This window comes from Dermochelys coriacea, chromosome 12 (assembly GCF_009764565.3).
Source record: "Dermochelys coriacea isolate rDerCor1 chromosome 12, rDerCor1.pri.v4, whole genome shotgun sequence".
NCBI classification, from domain to species: Eukaryota; Metazoa; Chordata; order Testudines; family Dermochelyidae; genus Dermochelys; species Dermochelys coriacea.
In genome coordinates, this window is record NC_050079.1 from 10,129,129 (window position 1) to 10,153,661 (window position 24,533).

The 24,533-nt window shown below is 39.5% G+C and overlaps 1 protein-coding gene across 6 annotated transcripts in view; it reads left to right on the plus strand.

The window, feature by feature from the left end:
* Positions 1 to 20,993, plus strand: part of SLC7A6 (solute carrier family 7 member 6) — a 66,816-nt gene extending 45,823 nt beyond the window's left edge. For all 6 annotated transcript variants that reach the window (XM_038367873.2, XM_043495054.1, XM_043495056.1 and 3 more), the window contains exons 6-10: positions 15,443 to 15,546; positions 16,579 to 16,675; positions 18,622 to 18,771; positions 19,705 to 19,888; positions 20,884 to 20,993. In XM_038367873.2, coding sequence (XP_038223801.1) covers positions 15,443 to 15,546; positions 16,579 to 16,675; positions 18,622 to 18,771; positions 19,705 to 19,888; positions 20,884 to 20,975 — 627 coding nt within the window. In that variant the 3' untranslated portion in view covers positions 20,976 to 20,993. The remainder of the gene's footprint in view (positions 1 to 15,442; positions 15,547 to 16,578; positions 16,676 to 18,621; positions 18,772 to 19,704; positions 19,889 to 20,883) is intronic.
* The last annotated feature ends 3,540 nt before the right edge of the window (positions 20,994 to 24,533 follow it).

Below are 24,533 nucleotides of genomic sequence, written 5' to 3' on the forward strand. Positions count from 1 at the left end.
GAGATAGATTTGCTACTTGTAACATTGTAGGTAAAGTCCCTGGTTACTCATGTTCCTTCCTGTGCCATGTATATTTCCCCCTAAATCTAGAAGGGGAGACCAATTGAATAATTTATCCTAAATACTTAAATCTACTCTTAAACACAAATATTGTTAATGTGCATACTGTGTATTGGTTTCTTTTAACTTAATAGCAATCATATTTAAAACCAGCACCTAATCCAAGCCACTGGCACATTTTGCAAAGATTCTGACTAGGTGTATGCTCCTTGAGGTATTTAAAGAATAATAATAGGAATCATTAATACTTAGCATGTTTCGTTTTTTATGCTATAGTTTTTAATAACTTGAAATGTGTTTAAAAAATGTTGTATTGAGACACTAATTAATCTGTCTTCAATGTGAAGTAGCTTTATCTGTTTGCAAATAGATAATGTTGCAATTTAGCCATGCTAATATTTGTACTACACTCTAACCAAGTTTTATCACTCATTGTTTCCTAGCCCTACTAAAATTGCATCAATTCCTACAATTCTTCTGTAAACAGAAGTACAAAATTGAAAAAAAAATATCTTGAATTTGGAGGATTTGATGCTCATTTCTGTGGGGATTTTTTTTTAAAGTACCCTAAGTTTTATTCAGTAATTCACCTATTCTCCGTAATATAATTTCGTAGATACAATATATCCTCTATATTTTGATCATTGGGCTGGAAGGGTAATTGTTATAGTAAACCTTAAGAAATTTGTATGACTGTACAAGCTTAATCAACTTTAAAATGTAACAAACTAAGCTCTAAACAGAGATGGGTGAGATTTAGTTTAGTCAGCAGTTTACAAAGGATAGGGGTTGTTTTTTAAAAAATTTTCCCCTATGAAAACTAAATTCCAGTGTTGACTGTGATGAACTGTGGTGGCTTGCATCACAGCAAATAGATTCCAGTGATTTCAAATGATCTGTTCAATCTCAGTCTGAGCTTAGCTACCCAGAACAAAACTAAGGCCTGGTCTACACTACGGGGTTAGGTCGAATTTAGGCACGTTAGGTTGATTTTAAAATGAATGCGTCCACACAACCAACCCTGTTCTGTCGACTTAAAAGGCTCTTAAAATCGACTTCTGTACTCCTCCCCGGCGAGGGGAGTAGTGCTAAAATCGACCTTGCTGGGTCGAATTTGTGGTAGTGCGGATGCAAATCGACAATATTGGCCTCCGGGAGCTATCCCAGAGTGCTCTATTTTGACCGCTGTAGACAGCACTTTGAACTCCGATGCACTAGCCAGGTACACAGGAAAACCTGGAACTTAGGAAATCAAGTTTGGTCAGCGTGGCGAACTCGGCAGCACAGGTGACCATGCAGTCCCCCCAGAATCGCAAACGAGCTCCAGCATGGATCGAAAGGGAGACACTGGATCGGATTGCTGTATGGGGAGAAGCCTCTGTGCAGGCAGAACTCCAATCAAAAAGAAGAAATGCAAATATATTTGCCAAAATCTCACAGGGCATGGTGGAGAGAGGCTATAACAGGGATACACAGCAGTGCCGCGTGAAAGTTAAGGAGCTGAGGCAAGCCTACCAAAAGACAAAGGAGGCAAACGGTCGCTCCGGATCAGAGCCCCATACATGCTGCTTCTATGATCAGCTGCATGCCATTCTAGGAGGGGACCCTACCACTACCCCACCACTGTCCGTGGACACCTGCAAGGGGGGGAGTCTCACGCAACAGAGAGGAGGATTTTGTGGATGAGGAGGAGGAGGAGAATGCGCAGCAGGCAAGCGGTGAATCTGTTCTCCCCAGCAGCATGACCTTTTCATCACCCTGGAGCCAATACCCGCCGAAGGCGGGATCCCCGACCCTGAAGCTGGAGAAGGCACCTCTGGTGAGTACACACTTGTAACTACAGTACAGAGTTTAAAAGCAATAGTGTTTAATGTTAGATTTGCCCTGAAGAATTGGGATGCATTCGCGGCCAGTACAGCTACTGGAAAAGTCTGTTTGCATGTCTGGGGATGGAGCGGGAATCCTCCAGGGACATTTCCATGAAACTCTCCTGGAGGTACTCTGAAATTATTCCAGAATCACTGTAGCACAAAGCATGGCAGCGAATGGTCCTGGATTTTGGTCACATTCAAGCAACATTTGATCTATATCTTTCTGTGTTCGCCTCAGGAAAGTGATATCATTCATGGTCACCTGGTTGAAATAGGGGAATTTTTGTAAGGGAACAGTAAAAGGACCCCTTTCATGCTGGGTTATTTGTGCTTGGCTAAAAGGGATCATCCCAGAGAATAGCCACGCAGTGGGGTGGGGGGAGGTGTGTACTGCACATCCACCCAAAAACTGCAGCCCCTCCTTTTAAATGTGAAACCCAACACATTGCTTGCTATGGGAAAGGATGGTGCTGCACATGGAAACCATTCCCACATGTTATGTGTAAGAAGCCAACCCCGCATACCCTTTGCCTTACCACGGCTGCATGGAAACCGAATTGTGTTGCCCAGCCGTGTGTGATGTCACCATACTGGCAGGCCCTCAATATAAAAGGCAAAATGCAACCTTGTACCTAAAGCATATGTGCTGTCTGCTGTGAATTGCTTGATTCACTGTGAAAGAGTCTCCCTTTTGTTCTCAGAAATGTATCATCTTAAATTTTACTCTCCCTTTTTATCTCCCCCCAGGTGCAAATGTTTCTAGGCTCCTCCTATCATCTCCATCCCTGAGGTTATCGCAGATTAGAAGGCGAAAAAAACGCACTCGCGATGACATGTTTTCTGAGCTCCATGCAGTCCTCCTGCACTGATAGGGCACAGCTGAATGCATGGAGGCATTCAGTGTTAGAGGCTAGGAAAGCATTAAGTGAGCGCAAAGAGCGGAGGCAGGAGGCGATGCTAAGGCTAGTGGGGGAGCAAATGGACATGATGAAGCATCTGGTGTAGCTGCAAGAAATCCAACAAGAGCACAGACCCCCGCTGCATCCATTGTAAAATCGCCTGACCTCTTCCCCAAGTTCCATATTCTCCTCACCCAGACACCCAAGAACACGGCGGGGAGGCTCCGGGCACTCAGCCACTCCATTCCAGAGGATGGCCCAAGCAACAGAAGTCTGTCATTCAAACAATTTGATTTGTAGTGTGGCTACAATAAGCAATGTGGCTGTATCCTTCCCTCCTCCCCCACCCCACCCCACCTAGGCTACCTTGTCAGTTATCTCCCTTTTTTTAATTAACTTAAAGAAAGAATGCATGGATTCAAAACAATAGTTACTTTATTTTGAAGGTGGGAGGGTGTTTGGTTTACAGGGAATTAAAATCAACAAAGGGGGCGGGTTTGCATCAAGGAGAAATACACACAACTGTCACACCAAAGCCTGGCCAGTCATGAAACTGGTTCTCTGATGTGCAGCACGCCTTGCTGTGCTTTTCTAATTGCCCTGGTGTCTGGCTGCTCAAAATCGGACACCGGGCGATTTGCCTCAACCTCCCACCCTGCCATAAACGTCTCCCCCTTACTCTCACAGGTATTATGGAGCACACAGCAAGCAGCAATAACAATGGGAATGTTGGTTGTGCTGAGGTCTGACCTAGTCAGCAGACAGTGCCAGCTAGCTTTTAAATGTCCAAAGGCACATTCTACCACCATTCTGCACTTGCTCAGCCTATAGTTGAACTGCTCCTTACTACTGTCCAGGCTGCCTGTGTACGGCTTCATGAGCCATGGGAGCAAGGGGTAGGCTGGGTCCCCAAGGATAACTATTGGCATTTCAACATCCCTAACTTCTGATCTGGGAAGTAAGTCCTTCTTGCAGCTGCTTGAACAGCCTGGAGTTCCTAAAGATGTGAGCGTCATGCACCTTTCTTGGCCATCCCACGTTGATGTTGGTGAAAAGTCCCTTGTGATCCACCAGTGCTTGCAGCACCATTGAGAAGTACCCCTTTACGTTCTGATTGGCAAGGTGGTCTGGTGCCAAGATAGCAGTTATCCTTTTGGGTTTATAAATTCTGAAGTTCCCTTTCCATTATGATTGCTTTTCTAGGCCGATCTTCTGCATTTGGCTATTACTGTTCTTGGGTGTTTAAGCCTGTCACGGCAAGCTTCTCTTGCAGTGTAGAACTGGGAGCCTGATTGACTTTACCAGCCAGCATCCAACCCACTCTTTGGTTGTGCTGATACCTTCCAAAAAGACCAGTTTGGTAGGAAGGCATCTTCCTCTGCACCTGTTAATTTAAGAACTTCTAATTAGAGGCAGTAATGGGTCGCTGCTTTCAGACAGTGTACTTATTGTACCAGAAGCACCTACAGCTCTTTTCACCAGGGGAGTAATAACTTCTGCAGTATCTATTTGTCATGTGCTGGTTGTTGAGATTTGCAATGCTGCTACCTGAAGCTTGATTCATGCCTTCACAAAGCATACTCTCTCTTCAAAAACAGACTCCAACGAGAGACTGCTGAATTGGAATTAATTTGCAAACTGGATACAATTAACTTAGGCTTGAATAAAGACTGGGAGTGGATGTGTCATTACACAAAGTAAAAACTATTTCCCCATGTTTATGTCCCCAGCCCTCCGCTACTGTTCCTCACACGTTCTTGTCAACTGCTGGAAATGGCCCACCTTGATTATCACTACAAAAGGTTTTTTTTCCCCCCTGCTTTCCTGCTGGTAATAGCTCACCTTGCCTGATCACTCTTGTTACCCATTGTTTCATGTTCTCTGTGTATATAAATCTCCCCACTGTATTTTCCACTGCATGCATCCGATGAAGTGAGCTGTAGCTCACGAAAGTTTATGCTCAAATAAATTTGTTAGTTTCTAAGGTTCCACAAGTACTCCTTTTCTTTTTGCATATTCTCTCTTGTTTCCCAATAAGGAGTCAGATCAGACTAGGTTGCCATTCAGGAGAGCAGTGTTTTCACTATCATTTCAGTTATTCATACTTTGCCTTCTTGCTGAGGTTTGCCACTGTTAGTCTAACTGTGAGTATCTGCAGAAACAGTGTCAAGAAGAGGTTTCTTACTGGCCTAAGTTCTCCAAATGTATTGCCTCTGCAGATTCAGGTGACTCTCCTTTCTCTCCTCTACTTTAGAGAGTTAAAGTATGAGCCTGAAGTTAAAGAACTGAGGGACAGTTGGGGGACTTACAATGTTGATTCTAAACTCCATGAACAGAGGTGCATGCACATGCCTTCCCAGTGGTGAGATTCTCTGAAATGAGTTTCTGTCACACAGTGAAGAGCACATGATCTCTCAATGGAATATATGGAAGTAATACATTTGGAGAACAAAAGTTATTTTGTTAAGTAACCTTTTTTAAAATTCCCTTATCTGCTTCTGAATCTTGTACTTTTCTGACTTAAAACCTGGTTAGAATTTCTTTGATATGCAACACTGATTGTTGGATATAGGCATATTGAAAGAGTTCACTCAAATTGAGTTATGGATCTTTTTACCAGTTCTTACTTGTTAATTGGTAGGTCCCTCAACTCTTATTTTCAGCACTGAAATCACTAGCACACCTTCGGGGCTGTGTAAATAGAAATATTGCTGTTACTTTAGCCCTCGAAGACTGCATTTATACTTTACAAACTTTTGAGAGGTAATTCACTGCCTGTGCAGCTTCATCAATGTAAACAGTCATGGAAACTGTAGTATAGATGGGACTCAGGCATTTTTATCACAGTCCTCAAACCTAGTCCCTGCCTGTTACAGCATCTACTGACGCTGCAACAGTGGTGCTTTATAGCTACAAAGCTTGTGAGTGTAGACACACCAAACAGGAGGTGTGAGGTCAAGGGGTTGAATCAGATCTGGGGAGAAGGCTTGGCATATTCGTATAATTTTAAGGGAACGTATTTTCTTTGCCTATTCTGCAGAATTTGTACCCGTTTCCAGCCTTGTTGCAGCTCCTACACTAGGGTAAGGAGCAGTGTAAGCCCTAGTGAAAATGCTTGTGCCTTATCTACACCACTGTCATGAATTTCTGATCTGGGTAGCTGCATTTGTTGGAAAGTGGGTATGCAATTTTTTTAGTAGATCTGGCCAAAGAGGCTGGGGTATATCCAGAAGAGCATATCCATGCAGTGGACTATATGCCATGCATGATTTCAGTGATTTAAGATCTTATTGAATGGTTGAAAGATGAAGAAAAGATTCCACCCTGTACCTTGCACTGCAGCAGCACCTTCTGTCCCTGGGAAAAGAGAGGAGATATTTTCTATCATTTAAGAGGAGCAATGTGGGTTGCAGTGGGGACCAGCCAGAAGGATTATCACTGAAAGCAGAGTGGAAAGACCCTTTAAAAACATAACATAACCTGACAAACTACTATCTATTGCACCACTAAAAATTAGAGTACCCCGTGACATTTCCAGTTGATGTAGTCACTTCTTTACCGCAGGTCACTTGAATGTATTTGATCAAATTGTACAGACTTCATCCAATGTTTTTGTTTTGACAAACAAGCTTTTTGTGAGTGGCACAGAATTTTATGCACTCAGCAGTTTTGTTTTGTTCGAGTCGTTTGCACATGCAGCTTTCCTACTTGCAAATGAGGTTACAATGAGTCAGTTTCCTTATTTCCTTTAGGAAACAATTCTCAAAGGTCAGGAAACTAAAAAGGGGGAAAACTGTTCTGTGTTCTCACGCCAGATCTTTCTGTTCCCTGCCTCTGCCCTCCAGTGCACAGACCTAGGCTGGCATAGGGAATCCAAAACAAAATGCTATACTGCACACACTTTTCTCTCTCTGGGGAGAGTATGAGCAAGAACAAACCCACAGGGCAGATGTTAGTCGCTTAATGTATTACTGAAAGGGGCTCAGATACAAAAGTGATGAGAGCAATATAAGAACCTGTATAAATGGAACCTGGAAGAGTTCACTCATGTCTGAAGCAAACCTGAAATGAGCTACACAAACTAGCACTGCAGGAGTCTTCAGTCTTATGCAGGGTAGGATCATCTTTGGTCTTTTAGTTTTGCATGAGTTCAGAATTCAGGAAAGGCTGACATCTATTTCCAATTATCCTTTTAGGACAGTGGTGTTTTGGAACTGTTAGTGTTGCATCATGATTCGTTGCACTGTCAATGTCTGGTGATCTTTGTCATCTTGTTACAGTGCAAACTGAATGTTGTGAAGACAAAGTCCTTGTGTTGACATTCCTAAAATAAATGTAGGACTCTTATCTTCCTGCAACCCTCGCTTACTGAACATGGGACAGATCCTAAAACAAGAAAGTACCCTGTGAATTTTGTTTTGTGGCAACATTTTATTGGAGGAGTTCTCAGTGCTTCCAGTCAGACTTCTTTAAATAGAACTGTTTGTACAGAACTGTTTCAGCATTTCAGGGGGCAGAGTAGTAGTCTTGCAAATCCTGTTCAGATGTTGAGTCCAGCTGTTAAAGTCAAGAAGCCAAACTAACTTTCCCACTGCAGGAAAAACAAATTTAACAAATCAGGCTTTTGTGGTGTTTAACAAAGTAGATTTTTTGAGTGTTTAATTTTGTGATCATTCTTCTGGGATTAATTTGTCATAACACTTCAGTCAGAAAAAAATGCTAGCAATTCAGCTGAAAAATGCACAGCTAGAAGCTCCTGGCTTCTGTTCTTTCATTAAGGTGGTCTTAAAATGAAATTCAGAATTAAGGTTGCTAGTGGGGGGAACAAATACAGGTGTCTATATATAGTATGATAGTTGGGAGGGAGGAATTGTCCATACCTGAAGAGATTTATAATTCATTTATTTCTTTTACTGTTTTCTGGCTATAGAAACAGTTCTAGTTCAGGACTTGTCAGATCGTAGTGAGGATGATTATTTAATCTTAATGCTTCTTGCTCTTCAGACTTTCTCGGAAGAAACCCTGAGATTTATGCAATGGACCTTCCCCATAATGTTGGTTTTCTCCTGTTATGGCGGACTAAATGCTTCTGTAATAGCTGTTTCCAGGTAGGCCCTTCTGTCACCCTCTGCATATTCCCTCAAATGCACCATTCTTTCCCTTGTCACTACTGCTTCACATGTCTGTAAAAATGAACTTGAACATTCACCAGAAGCAGTGGTAGGTAAAATGGAGTTGGTCAGCTCTCGGATGAGAGCTCCATGACTCATTTACTAATTGAGGATATGTTGTCATAAAAGTAATCACGCCTATAATGGAAAACCGTCTCTAATCCTTTTTCTTGTGCCATTGCACTTGATGATGTTTTTGATCCCTGTTCTAGTATTTCTCTGCCCCCCTTCCATGATCCCCCCCCCCCCACAAAATACAAATGTTTTTTTTCATGTGGCCGGTTTTGTTGCACCTCCATAAAATTTTACTGCCATGAGTAACTGTGTAGGGATTCTTTTATTATTTGTCAAAGAAAAATATAGCACAATCTTGAAGATATCTGCTGGTTTACAGAATAATTTACAACAAAAGTTGTAAGAAATTGAGTCTTCCTGTGGAAGTGAAAGATTTTTATAAATATGCATTTATGAACTAAAAAGTGCATTTTGTCTTGGAAGTAACAAAGAAACCAGGCAGACTTATCCACTGCAACTATGGAATCGGAAAACACATTTGATAGGTGCTCTTCATCTATGCTTTGTCTGTTGAATTTGCACCACTGGAAATAAAAATTAAACCAGAAAGTTCAGGTGACTGAAGTGAGCTGTAGCTCACGAAAGCTTGTGCTCAAATAAATTTGTTAGTCTCTAAGGTGCCACAAGTACTCCTTTTCTTTTTGCGAATACAGACTAACACGGCTGCTACTCTGAAACCTGACAAACTTGAACTTAATTTGGCTGAAATATCTTGTGGAAAATATGCTTAGCAGAGCAAACTGAACTTCTTAAGAGTTCTTAAATTATAACCCAACAGTTCCCTCCCACGGAAAATCCATAGTGGACAGACAAGCTATCTATTGCGGCGTGGGGGCGGGGAGGGAAAGGGGATTTCTTCCTAACTGCAGTTGATTAACTTACATCCTAACATATGAATTTACATAGTTTATAAATTTATCATCTATCTCTGTAACTCTAGCTAATATAACTCTAGCTGTGAATCATCCATATAAATGTCAAATCACCTATATTAACATATATTTCAAGGGACCATTCAAGATGAAGTGACCTGTTAACTACTTCTGCTTTAACAATCGGTTCCATCTTGTATTTAGCTGTGACACTCTGAGTAAGTTTTCCAAGAACTGAAGAGCTCTTTGTAAGCTTGTCTCTCTCTCTCTCCAACAGAAGTTGATCCAATAAAAGATATTACCTCCCCTATCATGTCTCTGTAATCTCCTAGGAAGCTTTTTGTCTCTGTGACATCTTGTGGAAGAGAGTTCCATAGTTAATTGTGCGGTGGTGTGTGGGTTTTTTATCATATCCTTCATCAGATTTAAATTTTGGAGTCTCTTAATTTCATTTGGTCTTTGGATTGCTCAACTTTGGAGACCAGATTTCTTCTTCTTCTATTGCAACAGTTGTCTGTAAGAATTTTCATCTCTTCACAGAGCTTATTTGTTCTGAAGAATCTTTCAAAATTCCTTCATTATTCGATCATCAGCCATCACATTCTTCCTTGGGAGACCTGATTTCTCTGAGCTGGCTTTGCCTTAATTCCAGTAGGCATATGGATCTGATGATGCAAAAGAGGCACCTATAAGTTTACAATACTCCATGTGTAGGATGTTTGTAGACCAAGAAAGATACCCACTGGAATTACCAGTCAATTTGAATTGGGCAATCCAGGCTGGCGAATGTTGTTGTTGTTATACTTATTAGCCCCCAGTTTTTGCAGTCAGATTTTTGCTCTATTCAGTTCCTTCATGTACCCTCTCCTGTTTCCTCCCACTCATTTTTATGATCTGATATAATGGACTATAATCAGCTTTGCATAATTCTCCTTTACTCAAGGACTTTTTTTGATGGACAAGCAATAGGTAGCCTATTGGATAAGGAAAATTTTATAATTCTTTTGATCAATCATTGTAAAGGACAGATAAGTAGACTTACCCTCCTGAGTTGGCAGACTTTCATGACCGTTTCTGTGAGGCTGGATTATGTAAATTCCAAAATAGCTTTGCTTTCTTTGCACATGGTATCATATCTCTGGCTTTAGAGAAAGGCAGTTGTCTTTTCTTTTGAAGGGTATAGTCTTTGTGGATGTCCTGTATGCTACTGCTTTTTTACAGGGCCATGATCTGTTTCAGTATGGGGGATTTCTTGTCTATACACTATTTTCATTCTGTGAGGCGAAGAAGGAAAGGAGCAAATAATTTAGGGCAGAAAATTCCAAATGAAGTAGGTGGGGAGACATGAAGCCAATGCTGCACGTTCCTATGCAAGACTGACCTCTGCAGACAGCTCTGTGCCTTAGGGTCTCTGGATGACAGCAAGAGGACAAACCCCTCTTTGCAAAAAAGCCCCAATTTGAGACTGCGGATAGCTGCAGCGCTATTAATGTTGCCTTTAGCGACATTAGTGTCAGCTTTGCACCTGTACTTCCCCCACAGAACCATGTTGACAGGGGAGAGCCAGAGGCTGGGCAATACAAAGTTTATATGTTGAGTTCTTGCAATGGTCAGTTTTCATTGCTCACATTTGGAAGGCTGTTTTCTCCCTTTTTGAGGCCAGAATCCTCTGTGTCTCTCCACCCTCATGGAAGCAGTGAGAGAACTCTGAAGTTCACCTTAATACATTATCTAAGTTTTCTTACACATTTCCTGCAAGTTTTATTGATTGGCTTTTGTCCTGACTTTATTATTTCCCCCTTCTGATGGCTAACATGAACGGATTTAATCCATCTTTTGCCTACAAAGGAAACCTTAATTAGGATTTATTTGGAAAAGATAAAAACAAAACGATGAAAACGCAAAAAAGGGCCCCATTAAAAATCAAAGCAGTTATAGACATAAACAGTACAGAATAAAGCCTGGATTTTTGTATTTTGAACTGAGGGCTCTTTACAAAGAGTAATCTTGGTGAACTTTTTAACAAGTGAGGTAATCTGAAGGAGCAAGAGGTATCACATTAAATATTTTCTTTGGAGCCTTGGGGCAATAGTTTATATTAAATCTGACCATTTAAAGAAGCAAATGTCTTTTTTTTTTTTTTTTTTTTGCATTCACTTTTTCCTCTGTTGCTGCTTAATAATGAGGGAATTATATTACTGTGTACAATTTTTCTGGAGACTTAAGAAGGAAAGGCAACTTTAAGCTTACCTATACAATTGACTAAGGACTTGTCTACACAGTGGGATAATGTGCTGTAAGAGGATGTGATTTTTAAAGCGCGCTAAGTTGCTGTGCATTAAGACCTTTCTGGTATACACTAAAGGTCCCCTAGTGTGTTTTAATGTAGTACTACTACCAGCAAAGTCTGCATGGACCAATTCAAGTCCAGCATGTTAGTGCATTTTAGAAATCGCACCCCCACAGAATGCATTACACAACCATGTAGTCAGGCCCTGAGTAGCTTTTAACCTGTTTGTGCAGACTTCTGTAAGCATGAATACGTTTTTGCTTTGGCACATCATATCAAGAAATTCATTCCCCTGTGCTGATGCTCAATTAAATTTGCTGAGAGTTGCATAGAGATGGAATACATTCTGGTTTATACTGCAGGTAATCACATGCAGCTAAGCAGAACTGAGTTCAGAACCTTAAACTGGCTGGACTATTTAAATGCTGGAGAAAGCACTTTGCTGTCTAGAAGCTTGGACAGGGTACTCAAGGACAGGCAAGCTTTGTTTTTGTGTTTATAAAATTATCTGTTTTTAGTAGCTGAAAGATTTAAAGTCACATGAAAAATACACCTGAAATTCTAGTTCAGATTTTGCCCAACTTGGGCCTCGTGAAATTTCTTTAAACTGCACATATCTTTGGCCATGATAAGATATCACTTGCATCTAGAGCCAACTGAGGAAGATAGGAGATGAAGCATTTTGTGCTTTTGGTGGTGGTTGAGGAGAAGCCAATTAAAAATATTTCAGTCCACCTTTAACTCCAGATGTCTTTGTACACTGTGAACAAAATGCAGTGCTGAATATTTACCCATTTTGAGTGACCTGCTTAGTCCATAGTTTCATGAGTGAAAAACCATCTGAAAGGGGCGTATTGTGTGGGGCAAAATACTAACAGCTGGTGGTTCACTGTTGGCCTGAAAACGAATATTTATGGCTGACAAGACAGAAAACACTCAGGAAGCAGGGACTAATTTTTGCAGCTCTTGCTATTTGGTATCTTGCTCTTGAGGCTGAAGAAGAAGAAAGCTAAGAAACAAGTCGGGGAGGAGTTGCTGGAAATGTTTAGATGACCATACACATCTACATATGTACGATGTAAATACAGAAACATAAAATGCCTACTGTATGTGCAACAAAGAAGCTTGATATCTCCTGCAATTAGTTGTGTGCTGTGAATGTCACTTGGATGCCAACTAGCTGTTTCTTCCTTTATAGATATTAAAAAAAAAAAGTGTGCATTCATAGCCTGTAAATGAGGTAGAATGATTTAGTGCAGCAATTAATTGATATAATGCAAGACACTAAGTAGCCACGGCCATCACTACTAGTTTGTTCCAGTAAACGGTATAACAGAAGTAACATGCCATTTGATAAAATTCAGCAAAGAAATAATTGATAGTAGGACTGTCAAGCGATTAACCACAATTAATTTTTTAATCACATTGTTAATAATAGCATACCCATTTATTTAAATATTTTTAGATGTTATCTACTTTTCAAATATATTGATTTCAATTAGAACACCGAATACAAAGTGTACAGTGCTCACTTTATATTTATTTTTGATTACAAGTATTTACACTGTAAAAAAACAAAAGAAATAGTATTTTTCAATTCACCTCATACAAGTACTGTAGTGCAATCTCTTTATCATGAAAGTTGAATTTACAAATATAAATTTATGTACAAAAAAACTGCAATCAAAAACAAAACAATGTAAAACTTCAGAGCCTACAAGTCCACTCAGTCCTACTTCTTGTTCAGCCAACTGCTCAGGCAAACAAGTTTGTTTACATTTGCAGGAGATAATGCTGCCTGCTTCTTGTTTGCAGTGTCACCTGAAAGTGAGAACAGGCGTTCTCAAGGCACTGTTGTAGCCAGTGTCGCAAGATATTTATGTGCCAGATGTGCTAAAGATTCATATGTCCCTCCATGCTTCGGCCACCATTCCAGGGGACATGTGTCCATGCTGATGACAGGTTCTGCTCGATAAGGATCCAAAGCAGTGCAGACCAACGCATGTTCATTTTCATTATCTGGAGTCAGGGTTCACCAACAGAAGGTTGATTTTCTTTTTTGGTGTTTCGGGTTTGGTAGTTTCCACATTGGAGTGTTGCTCTTTTAAGACTTCTGAAACCATGCTCCACACCTCGTCCCTCTCAGATTCTGGAAGGCACTTCAGATTCTTAAACCTTGGGTCGAGTGCTGTAGCTATCTTTAGAAATCTCACATTGGTACCTTCTTTGCGTTTTGTCAAAGCTGCAGTGAAAGTGTTCTTAAAATGAACAACTTGTGCGGGGTCATAATCAGAGACTGCTATAACATGGAATATATGGCAGAATGTGGGTAAAACAGAGCCGGAGACGCACAGTTCTTCCCCAAGGAGTTCAGTCACAAATTTTATTAATGCTTTTTTTTTTTTTAAAACGGCCACCATCAGCATGGAAGCATGTCCTCTGGAATGGAGACCAAAGCATGAAGTGGCATATGAATGTTTAGCATATCTGGCACATAAATATCTTGCAATGCCGGCTACAAAAGTGCCATGCAAATGCTTATTCTCACTTTCTGGTGACATTGTAAATAAGAAGATGGCAGTATTATATCCTGTAAATGTAAACAAACTTGTTTGTCTTAGCGATTGGCTGAACAAGAAGTAGGACTGAGTGGACTTATAGGCTCTGAAGTTTTACATTTGTTTTGTTTTTGAGTGCAGTTCTATAACAAAAAAAAATCTACATTTTGTAAGTTGCACTTTCACGACAAAGAGATTGCACTACAGTACTTGTATGAGGTGAATTGAAAAATACTATTTCTTTTGTTTAATTTTGACTGCAAATTTTTGTAATGAAAAATAATATACTCTTAGATTTCAATTACAAAACAGAATACAATATATATGAAAATGTAGAAAAACATCCAAAATATTTAATAAATGTTAATTGATATTCTATTTAACAGTGCGATTAAAACTGCGATTAATTGCGATTTTGTTTATCACAATTAATTTTTTTCAGTTAATCGCGTGAGTTAACTGATTAATCAACAGCCCTAATTGATAGCTTCCATATTTGGAATGAAGGCTTTCTTTCCCCCCAGCTGAACACAACTCTGGGAGGATAAGGGATTTTTTTTTTTTTTTTTTGTGGCGTGGGTCATAGCTTCCCTTCCATCCTCTAGCACACGCTCCAGGTAGGGGGAGAGAAACTACTGTATCTAAGCAATTGTCTTTCATTATAAATCCACTTGATTTTATTTTTTTAAAATATTCTGAGATCTGATATTCTAAGAAATTCTCTCCAATTTCCTTCACCTGGGGGAAATAATGTCCTGTTCAGCATAATCTTCCAACGTGCTCTCTAGCAAATTCTGCTATTAAACATTTGCATGATAGTTTCCAGAGCATTGGCATCTGGAGGCTTTTGCTCATTCACGTACTAAGAAATCCTGTGCACCTGGCCACGTTGCTCTAGAGTCACTGGTATTGGCGATCACTGCAATGGCACATAAGTAGTCTGGCAGCATCAGCAGTGAGGAAGCTGCTCTGCCAGCTACGGTGTTTGAGGACCAAAGTCTTTGCGGTTCAGAGAAGGGGAAGGGCTGCCTAAGGGACAGAATGTGCTGGTTTGGGGTGAGGGGGAGGGAGTAGAAGGGAAAAGAAAAATAACAATTACAGACTGGCTCAGAGAACAATAACTTTACAGAAATGCTCACGTGAGAGTTTTGGGGAGAAGTTCCCTCAGTTGTGCTTTGCCTTCTGAAATACCACCTTCCTATTTGGATCTCAGATTATGTTTTTCCCCTTGGAGCCATATTTATTTGTTGCTCTGGAAGCCAGTCTGTTATGTTGACTTTTTATAATTAAGGTGTATCACACAGCATATTATGTGAGTGAGCAAGAGAAACCAAAGCAATTTAGAAATCTGTCTTATATTTATGAGCATAATTCTTTGTGAATTGCGTAAAGAAAAGACTTCTTGGGTTCACTGAGCAGTAAACCCAAACTAAATTGCCTGACTTGAGCTTCATTTTGTGTATAACTAAAATAGGTGAAAGGAATTGCTGCCAATTTATACAGCTCTGTGGAAGATTATTAATGTATGTGTTAAATGCTGTTTTTTTCCTCACACAAATCTTATTAAAACAGCTTTAATTTTACTGTTCCGTTTATGTCCTGCCATTGCAAACATTTTAATTTTTTCCCTTGTCTTCATTCATTAGACATTTGCTGACCAGGTGTTCGGCATTTTCAGTTGGACAGTTCCTGTTGCTGTAGCTGTTTCATGTTTTGGTGGACTTAATGCATCAATTTTAGCATCATCTAGGTAATGCACATTTTGGTTCTGTTTTAAGATGTTCATAAGCACTCCTGGCCAACTTAGTTTGTCACACACAAAATAAATGAACACTTTTAATGTCCATGCCATTAAAGAATATCACAATAAAATAACCGTCCTCAATAGACTTTAGTTTGTATATTCCATATCACTAGTTTGTCCCGTTTTCCCCCCCGTATCCCCTCCCACTCCCAAAAGGTGACTGCATAGAAATATGAACAATACATTGTAAGGTATAATGTTGTATACTAGGTAATCAACCACATTGTTTCATGCCCTTGGTCAAGAATTGGATTATTCTCCAGTTTTTCTTGTGGAGTCAATAACGTAATTTTCTTGTTTTCCAGTTTAAATACTGTGTTTAAAGTTTAAAAATGTAATACATTTATGACCTTGTGTGTGAACTTTAAAAGTTTTAATTTGTATGACAGTCTTTTTAAAGCTTCAGATATGTCATGGCAACTTTTTCTCCTATGCATTGAGTACAGACATGACCAGTACAAGCTTCAAAAGAGTTTTTATAATACCTATAAAATCTTGTTTGTCCATGAAAATGCATATTTAACCTCCCCCTACTGGAAAAAAATGTTATTTTGAAATTGCACGATAGATAAACTTAGAACACTGTTAGAATTATTTATAGAAATTCTTATGTACAGACACCTCGTTCAGGATCTGATCATAAATCATTTCTCATTGTTACATTATGAAAATTACTAATTTGATGTCAATACTTAAAATAGTACCAGAATGTTTAACTAAGTGTATACAGCTGTAATTGTGGATGGTTTGTGCCTCATAACAATGAAAATCTACTTCAGTAATCACAGAAGTTTACTTTTAGTGCTGGTTTGTTTGTTTGTTTGTTTTTTTAATGTGTAGAGATTTACTTATACAGACCTACATACAAGAATAGCTGAATACACATGCAGGTTTATTTGAGGTTGTTCTCATAACACATTTTTACACAGCTGTCTCTTTCCTTCGCTCAAGGTTTACTTTTTTTTGTGTCCTTTACAGGCTATTTTTTGTAGGATCCCGGGAAGGTCATCTCCCTGATCTATTGTCCATGATCCATATAGGAAGGTTCACACCTGTACCAGCGCTGCTCTTTAATGTAAGTTGCTGCTGCTGCTTTTAAGCTGTATGGAAGTGTTTGGGATATGAAATAGATCCAAAATGGAATTTTTTTTTTACTTGGGTTGGAGTTCATTGACAGATGAAGTCTGTACTGTATACTACATTAAATGGTCTTTCACTTGTATGAATTAACAATTAGTCTCTGAAGAGTTGGTTTAGGTTGATAATTCCTAAAAATTCTTAATGTAAGTCAAACTACAAAGTCTCTAACTATAAAGAAAACTGGAATGGGAATAAAGTGACTGAATGCTTTGGCTTTGTTGCTGTTGGGTGCAGTTCTTTGCAGACTTCTGTTTCTCATGAACAAGGCAAGACTAAAGCTAGTCTAAGATCCATCTTAAATTTTCTTTGACTTCTTGTTAGCAAATCAAATAGATAATACAGTCAGGCTATTTAGTCATCAGGATATGATTGAACTATGTAAAGTAAAAATCCAGCTGTTTATGAACTCCTTTATGCTCTGGTAAACTTACTTGCAGGGTCAAAATACATTAAGCATCTTTGTCAGTAGCTAGTGTGACAGGGTCGGGCCAGATGGCTACGGAGAGTGATAGAAGGCAGATATATTAGCTCCAGGTTAAGTAGGTCCCTTTTCCCTGGGTAAGGTAACGGAAGGTTCCAACAATCAGGAACTTTCTGGAAACAATTAAGGCAGACAGGCTGATTAGGACACCTGCAGCCAATCAAGAAGCTACTAGAATCAATTAAGGCAGGCTAATCAGGGCACCTGGGTTTAAAAAGGAGCTCACTTCAGTTTGTGGTGCGTGCAAGGTGCTGGGAGAAAGAGGCACAAGAAGCTGAGAGTGATAAGCGTACTACTGGAAGACTGAGACCGATCCTCGGTCCGTTCACGTATCCGGGCAGAGTTCCTCTGGGCGGCGTCCTCTGACTCCCTTGACGCCTTTGAGGAGCAGTGGGCTCTGTCCGGGGTTCTCTGCTCGGTGTCCCCGTCCGGTTCCCTTCTTTTGACCCTTTGACCGCACTCCTGTCCCTGTTATTTTATTAGTTGTCCCCCGGAATTTTTTGGGTATCTAGGTCCTGTGGATCCCCCTTTTAGGCTGGGGGGGACCCTTTAGCAGTGGACGGGCTTCGCCCGCCCACTTCCCGGATCCCAATAAGACTGGAAGACTGAGAAGTACAAACATTATCAGATATCAGGAGGAAGGTCCTGTGGTGAGAATAAAGAAGGTGTTAGGAAGAGGCCATGGGGAAGTAGCCCAGGGAGGTTGTAGCTGTCACGCAGCTGTTACAGGAACCACTGTAGACAGCTGCGATCCACAGGGCCCTGGGCTGGAACCCGGAATAGAGGACGAGCCCAGGTTCCTCCCATCCCTCCAACTCCCTACTTGATACTGGAGGAATTGACCTGGACTGTGGGTTCCAGCAGAGGGGAAGGTCTCTGGCCTGTTCCCCAATCCACTAGGTGGATCAGCAGAGACTGCAGGGATTGTTCTTCTTCCTTTTCCTCATGCTGGCCAGTTATGAGGCTAACTGAGTGAACGGCAGATTTGAGCCACGGAAGTGGCCAAACTGAGGGCTGCCGTGAACCTCTGAGGCGAGCAAATCCGCCAATAAGCGCAGGACCCACCAAGGCAGAGGAGGAGCTTTGTCACACTAGGTAGCTGGACTTTCTTGTTAAATTCAGCACTTTATTCACTTTCATCTTTGGTGAATTGCAAGAAACGTAATCCTTGTGTCCCCACCACCTTGGGAAATCTCAGTAAAATCCCATCTCTAGGAATAATCAGAAATAATTGTTTCCACACCAAAAGTTCATTTATGTAAGGGTGAAGTCTGTAAGTATATAATCATATAAAGAACTCCGGCATGAAAGATGACATTAATATACAAAGCAAAAAAAAACTTGAAAAACCGATGCGTCACTTATAGTTCTTCACGGTACTCATGTTTTTTTCCCAACAGTGTACTATGGCCCTCATTTATCTGACTGTAGAAGATGTCTTCCAGCTTATTAACTACTTCAGTTTCAGTTACTGGTTTTTTGTGGGACTATCAATAGCTGGCCAATTATACCTCCGCTGGAAGGAACCAGATCGACCCAGGCCTCTCAAGGTACAAATTAATGAATTAATATACGCAGAATTAGTTTATTTTTAAGATCTTTCCCCTCCATCAATACCTCCTACAGCACTGTCTAAAATTTGAACCCATATGCGTTACGTCTGAAGTGTTAGATTGTAAACTCTCAGGGCACAAACCATGTCTTTTTTTGTAAAATGCCATGCGTTGCTGTCAAGTGCTCAGTAAATATTCCTGTTCTAGCAGACTGGCTCAACTACTAGGTGAAATTGACTGACTGATATTCCTCTTCATTTTTTCAGTTCAATCACTAGTCCATCGTTCTGCCATCTGAAAAATGGTTCATGTGGTTGAAAACAGGAGCTACTCTTGCTCTTTGGATTATAGGTCAATGGATTATGGCTCTCTATCGCTCTTCCCCTCCTCCTTAGTCCCAGCACTATTGTGTGAAAATTAGGGAGGGCAAATTAATCATGCTGGTAGCACCTTTGCTACCAAGGCAATATTTGGAGCTGTTGTGGTATGTCTGAATTCTTAATTCCTTTAGCACCTTTCTCTGGTAAAGTTTGATGCACTTCATTAAACTAACCATGCCATTCTTGACTTCTGAAAGGCAATGTCTCGGTGCAGTGGATTTGTCTATAAAAGCCACTCTGCTGCAGTAAAAAGCTTCTTTCAACATTGCATAGATATAGTCTTACACTATTGCACATGTGAATCTTAGCTGCTGTTCTGTGGGTCTGCTGTATGGAAGATTGTCCTTGTATCCACTTAACATGTTTCTAACTAGCCAAATACAAACAACAACACAGGGTGGACTTGTATGGGAATTAAAAACTTGATTTGGAAAAATTTATGTATTAAAAATTGCAATTACAGAAAATCACATTCCCATCAGAATGCATGTAACTGTTGCTATATGAAAGTATTCCAAGAATGTCCTAATATTTTTCCCCTTTTCTACAGCTGGGCTTGTTTTTCCCAATAGCTTTCTGTATATGCTCAGTATTTCTGGTGGTGGTGCCTCTGTATAGTGACACCATTAATTCATTGATCGGAATTGGCATTGCTATATCTGGAATTCCAGTCTATTTCATTGGAGTCTACTTGCCCATATCCAGAAGGCCTCCATTTATCAACAACATCTTAGGTAAGTGCATGTAGATTAGGAGACTTCACTATTTGCTAGACTTGAATGAAGACCTTTACAATAAATTTTAAATTAGTGTGAGTGATCATACATGAGCTGAATGGCAGTGATTGGGGAGAAAATATTTCATTATTTCTGTATTTTACACTTTAGTGTATATTTTATAGCTTCTATCAATCTCATTATATTTGTATCTTACTAAACACATTGAAAAATTCTAAATCCTAAAGCAAGGCTGGCTGTAATTCTAAAATCACTAAATCTTTCTGGACTCAAGCAAACATGTTGTCTTACTTCACTTTAGTTGGAGCTTAGATTGATCAGCTGCTTGAAAATATGTAATGTTTATGCTATTCGAAGCTGGAAAAAAAAAATCTTCTCTGGAGCTTTGCCTGCCAGTATCCCTTTGTTGAATTGTCCAGTTAAGGATTACTCAATCTTCTCTTGCAGCCTACTGCTTTGTTTTTTACAATTCAGTAAAAGTTCCCACAGGGGTTGTTCATAAATCCTCCATTAAACGAAATAGGTTACATGGCTTCATCAGTCAGTGCATGGATCAATTACCAAACCTTATTAATTTCTTAAATCTATACAGAAGCCCTTTCTCTTTCCCCCACACACTATTTCAAGCTTTTGGTTTGTAAGCCTTATAGGTCTCTCTTAGCAGGAAAAACAAATTTCAGTGTATTGTATACCCTACAGGGTCCTGGGAGAAAAAACTGTCACTATTAGGACAGCTTTTAAACATACTGTTGGTTTGTTTTTTTAAAAAAAAAGAAAGTCAGACTAGACCAAAAATGGAACTTTACCTTGTGTTGCAAATGTATCCTCTTTGTGGTATATTTTAAAGAAAATAGAACTGAACCCACTTCAAGACTAACTTTCATTGATCTATATGTAGTCCAGTTGGCTTAAAGTTCTGTTTAAATAATTTGCTGCTTTTACGATGATAAACCAGGTGCATATCGAAGTATTATCTTCAATTTCCTATGCAGGTGCTATCACTCGAGACATCCAGGTGCTTTGTAACAGTGTTTTGACAGAGATGGACAGTAAAGATAAGAAATTAGAGACCAAAGCTAACTAAAAATATAAAGCAATTCCAGAAACAGCAGAGAACCAAGCAAAAGTTATTAACAGGAACAAAAAAGGATCAACAGGAAATATGTGGCAACTGAAGAACCGTTGGAGCCAGGAACGGATATAGCTGTTCAAACTGAAGAGGGGCATGCTTGGGTGCATCATGGTCTGTAGTTGAAGTACTGTCAATTCACATTATTATGGGTAATCATTAGCCAGTCACTTCAGACATGGAAACTGTCTGAACTATTCATTATAGTTTGAGGCCAATGGAAAATCTCTTAAAAATGGGATTTAAGTAGTAAGAGGGGAAACAGATTCTAGAATAGTAGTGCTGAGTGATCAAATTAAACGTACACTGGAGAACTAGGTAGCAGAATAATGTATCATTTTTAAGTACAATTCAAAACTACTCCCAAGTCAGAAGTGACCAAAAGCCAGTCATATCTGATGGATGCTCAGTGGGTTATGTGAAGTGACTTGCTTGGGAATCTTCCCCTTATCCCAGTAGACAAGTGTACATAACAAACATTCATCACTGGCAGTTGCAGCAGATTGAATCGGCATATAAAGACTGACCTACCCTTTCTCCTCTAGAAACTATCATTTCAGTGAAAAGTGGTAGGGTCTGCAGAAAGAACTTCAGTCTCCAAAGCTGTTTTGTTCTGTACCTTTCACATGCTCCAAATTGCCTTTTTACAGAAAAAACTTAGACTTGATTAAAATGTGCCATCTATGTATGGATTGTTACCAGTTTTGTGATGGTGATTGATTTGTTTCTAAATGGTTCAAATAGAACCCCAAAAAGTAAAATACTTAAGAGGCAAAAACTTAAGCTTCCATATTTAATCTTTTCTTAAATGAGTTTACAAGCACGGTTACAGCAAAGAGACCAGCATTTTCAGTTTCTGATTTTCAATATTGTTCACCAGAGGCAGTACTTTTACATATTATAAAGACTAATACCATAGCTGTCATCTCAGTTTGAAAATTAGATATATACTAGTGACTGGCACAAGAGAAATCTATTTGTACATAGCATTCAACTCTGAGAAACATTGTGGGGAAAAGGGAAACACATTCTTGATCTGATATGCTATTAGTTCACCTCAACAGCTAGTAATAAATGCTAGAAATAATTGTACTACTGAGGTAAAGATCAAATCACCTTCAAGGTACTGTGGTTCTTCTAATCATACGTTCTTGCTCGGTCTGCTCCTAGTCACTTTACATACCAATGTTAGACAATATTGTAAATATAACTCAAATTGAGAGCTGAAACACCTAGGTATCATTTGTTTTTTAGAGGTTAAAGGTTTTAGAGGTTCAAAATTTATGATTAGCAGGACAGCAAACTATAGTCCTGTGGTGCAGTATGGATACATGTCTGCTTACCTGCCTGTGCTTGAGAGATTCAAATACTATAAAACCAATTTTGTCACAACTATCGCTAAATTAAGATTAAATACAACTGCAAAAATAGGGCTTGTATTGTGCCTTCTTTATGGCACACAGTGGGATGAGCCTGTTTTGCAATCTTGTTACATTTTTTACTAGCTATATCTCAACTTATTTAAAACATTAGTCTGTTTTTTTTAAACTAGGTAAATGGGAACCTTGCAATCTTAGTTATTTTCTATTCCATGCTAATTTATTTTTCTGTAGCTGAAGAGTGAGGTTTAAAATAAATCCCATCAAACCCACAGCACACTTAATTGAAAGCATCTTTCTTTTGGTGTCTAACATCTCCAACTAGATTTTAAAACATCAGAAGTATTTCGTTCTCTGGCACTTATTTTAAGTGTGCCATAACGTCTGCCTTGTCTCAATTGTGGTTTTATTTTTATGTAAACTTGCAGGTTTTTGCTCGGTTTAAAAAGCAGTACTTCTAATTTACCATCTTATTCCTTGTAAATTGAAGCAAAGTCCAGTCCAGGAGTTTATTTAAACCTCAAACCTTTTCCTTGTTTCACCTGATCATTTAATAAATCTTGCTGTGGCTTATTACAATCCAATGTACTATTATGACAAATTCTATACATTTTAAGTTGGAGATTTGTTTAAAGGATTATAGTAGGCAGTTAAAGATCTCTCCAACGGGCTGTAGTTTTATTAAGAACTATGCGCATAGCTTCTGGGAGGCTTAGGATAGGCTTGAACTTTAAATGAAAAAATACAGTCTCATAAATTCCACTATGCTAAAGTCCTTTTCAGTGCTTTTCAATTCAGGAGAATTAAAGTGCTCCTCAGTCAGTGCAAGTCAAAGATTCTGATAAATGCAATGGTTTTCATTAATTTAAATTTAAAATCACTTAATCAGTGTCCCTATTAGCCACTGCATAGGTTCTCCTATACTTAAATGCAAAGGGGAAAAAAGTAGTGATATGGAAATACTGACAGAGGAAGGATGATGGGGGTGGAGAAGGAGTAGGAGTGGATTATTAGCAGGCAGTGTTCAAAGGTAGGAAAAGAAAATGAGTTTTTTTTAGGCGGACTTGTAAGGTGAGAGTTGAGACTTTAGTTTTATTTGATCCTAGACCACAGTTGCATTTTCAGAAGTCTTGTATACAATGACAATAAGTCCTTTTCCTAGTTTTAGATAATGGCCAAAAATCATGCCGTCTTCCAAATTCCACAAACTGAGGTTAAAGGATGATTTCTCAAATTTTCATGGCCTAAAAAGTAACTATAGTTCTAATCCTCAAGCCAGGTCTCCTAAAAATCATAGCGTACGCTCACTATAGATTTGGTGAACATTGCTAGACCCCTGACATGCATGCTGCACCTGTTGCTACCCCACTAGCTGCCTAACTACTCTTGATTGTAAAATGCCAGGGACTGAATTGGGGGACAAAGAATAGAGTTCAATAAATCACTCAGTTCTTATTTTAAAGACATTAACCTCACTCACACAAGTTGCAATCGCTCTGAATGATTTATTGAACTCTATTCTTTGTCCCGATTCAATCCGTGGCATTGCTTTAGTGTAACTTCTCCCACAGGACTTCACTAGAGCTCTAGCAGAGAATGCTAGTTGTTTGTGGCCAATCATCAAATTAAACACCACAAAAACCTGTATTTCAGTTTGATATTGACAGAAGGAGGTTTATATGTAGAGTTGTATCCATGTCAGTCCCAGTATATTAGAGACAAAGGGGGTGAGGTCATATCTTTTATGGAACCAACTTCTGTTTGAGAGAAAAGCTTGTGATTACACAGGTCTGAAGAGCTGTGTAAGCTCAAAAGGTTGTCTCACCAACAGTTGGTCCAATAAAATATCACCCACGTTATTTCTCTAAAAGTTGCTTTGCTGTCACTATAGTCCTATTAGTTACTAGTGCAAGGGAAATAGCCACAAAACTATTTGCTTCTTCCTTGATTTCAGATACCACTTTTGAGTGCACCAACACCTATTTCTGCCCTAAGTGGTGGAGGCTGCAGCAATGGGAATGTCTGATATGAGAAGGCCATAATAACCCTGAGACAGTGATGAGTTTTATATAAATCCTCTTATCCTAGGTGGGAAGGGAAAGGGCTACTGTAATGTAGCACCAGCTACCGGAAC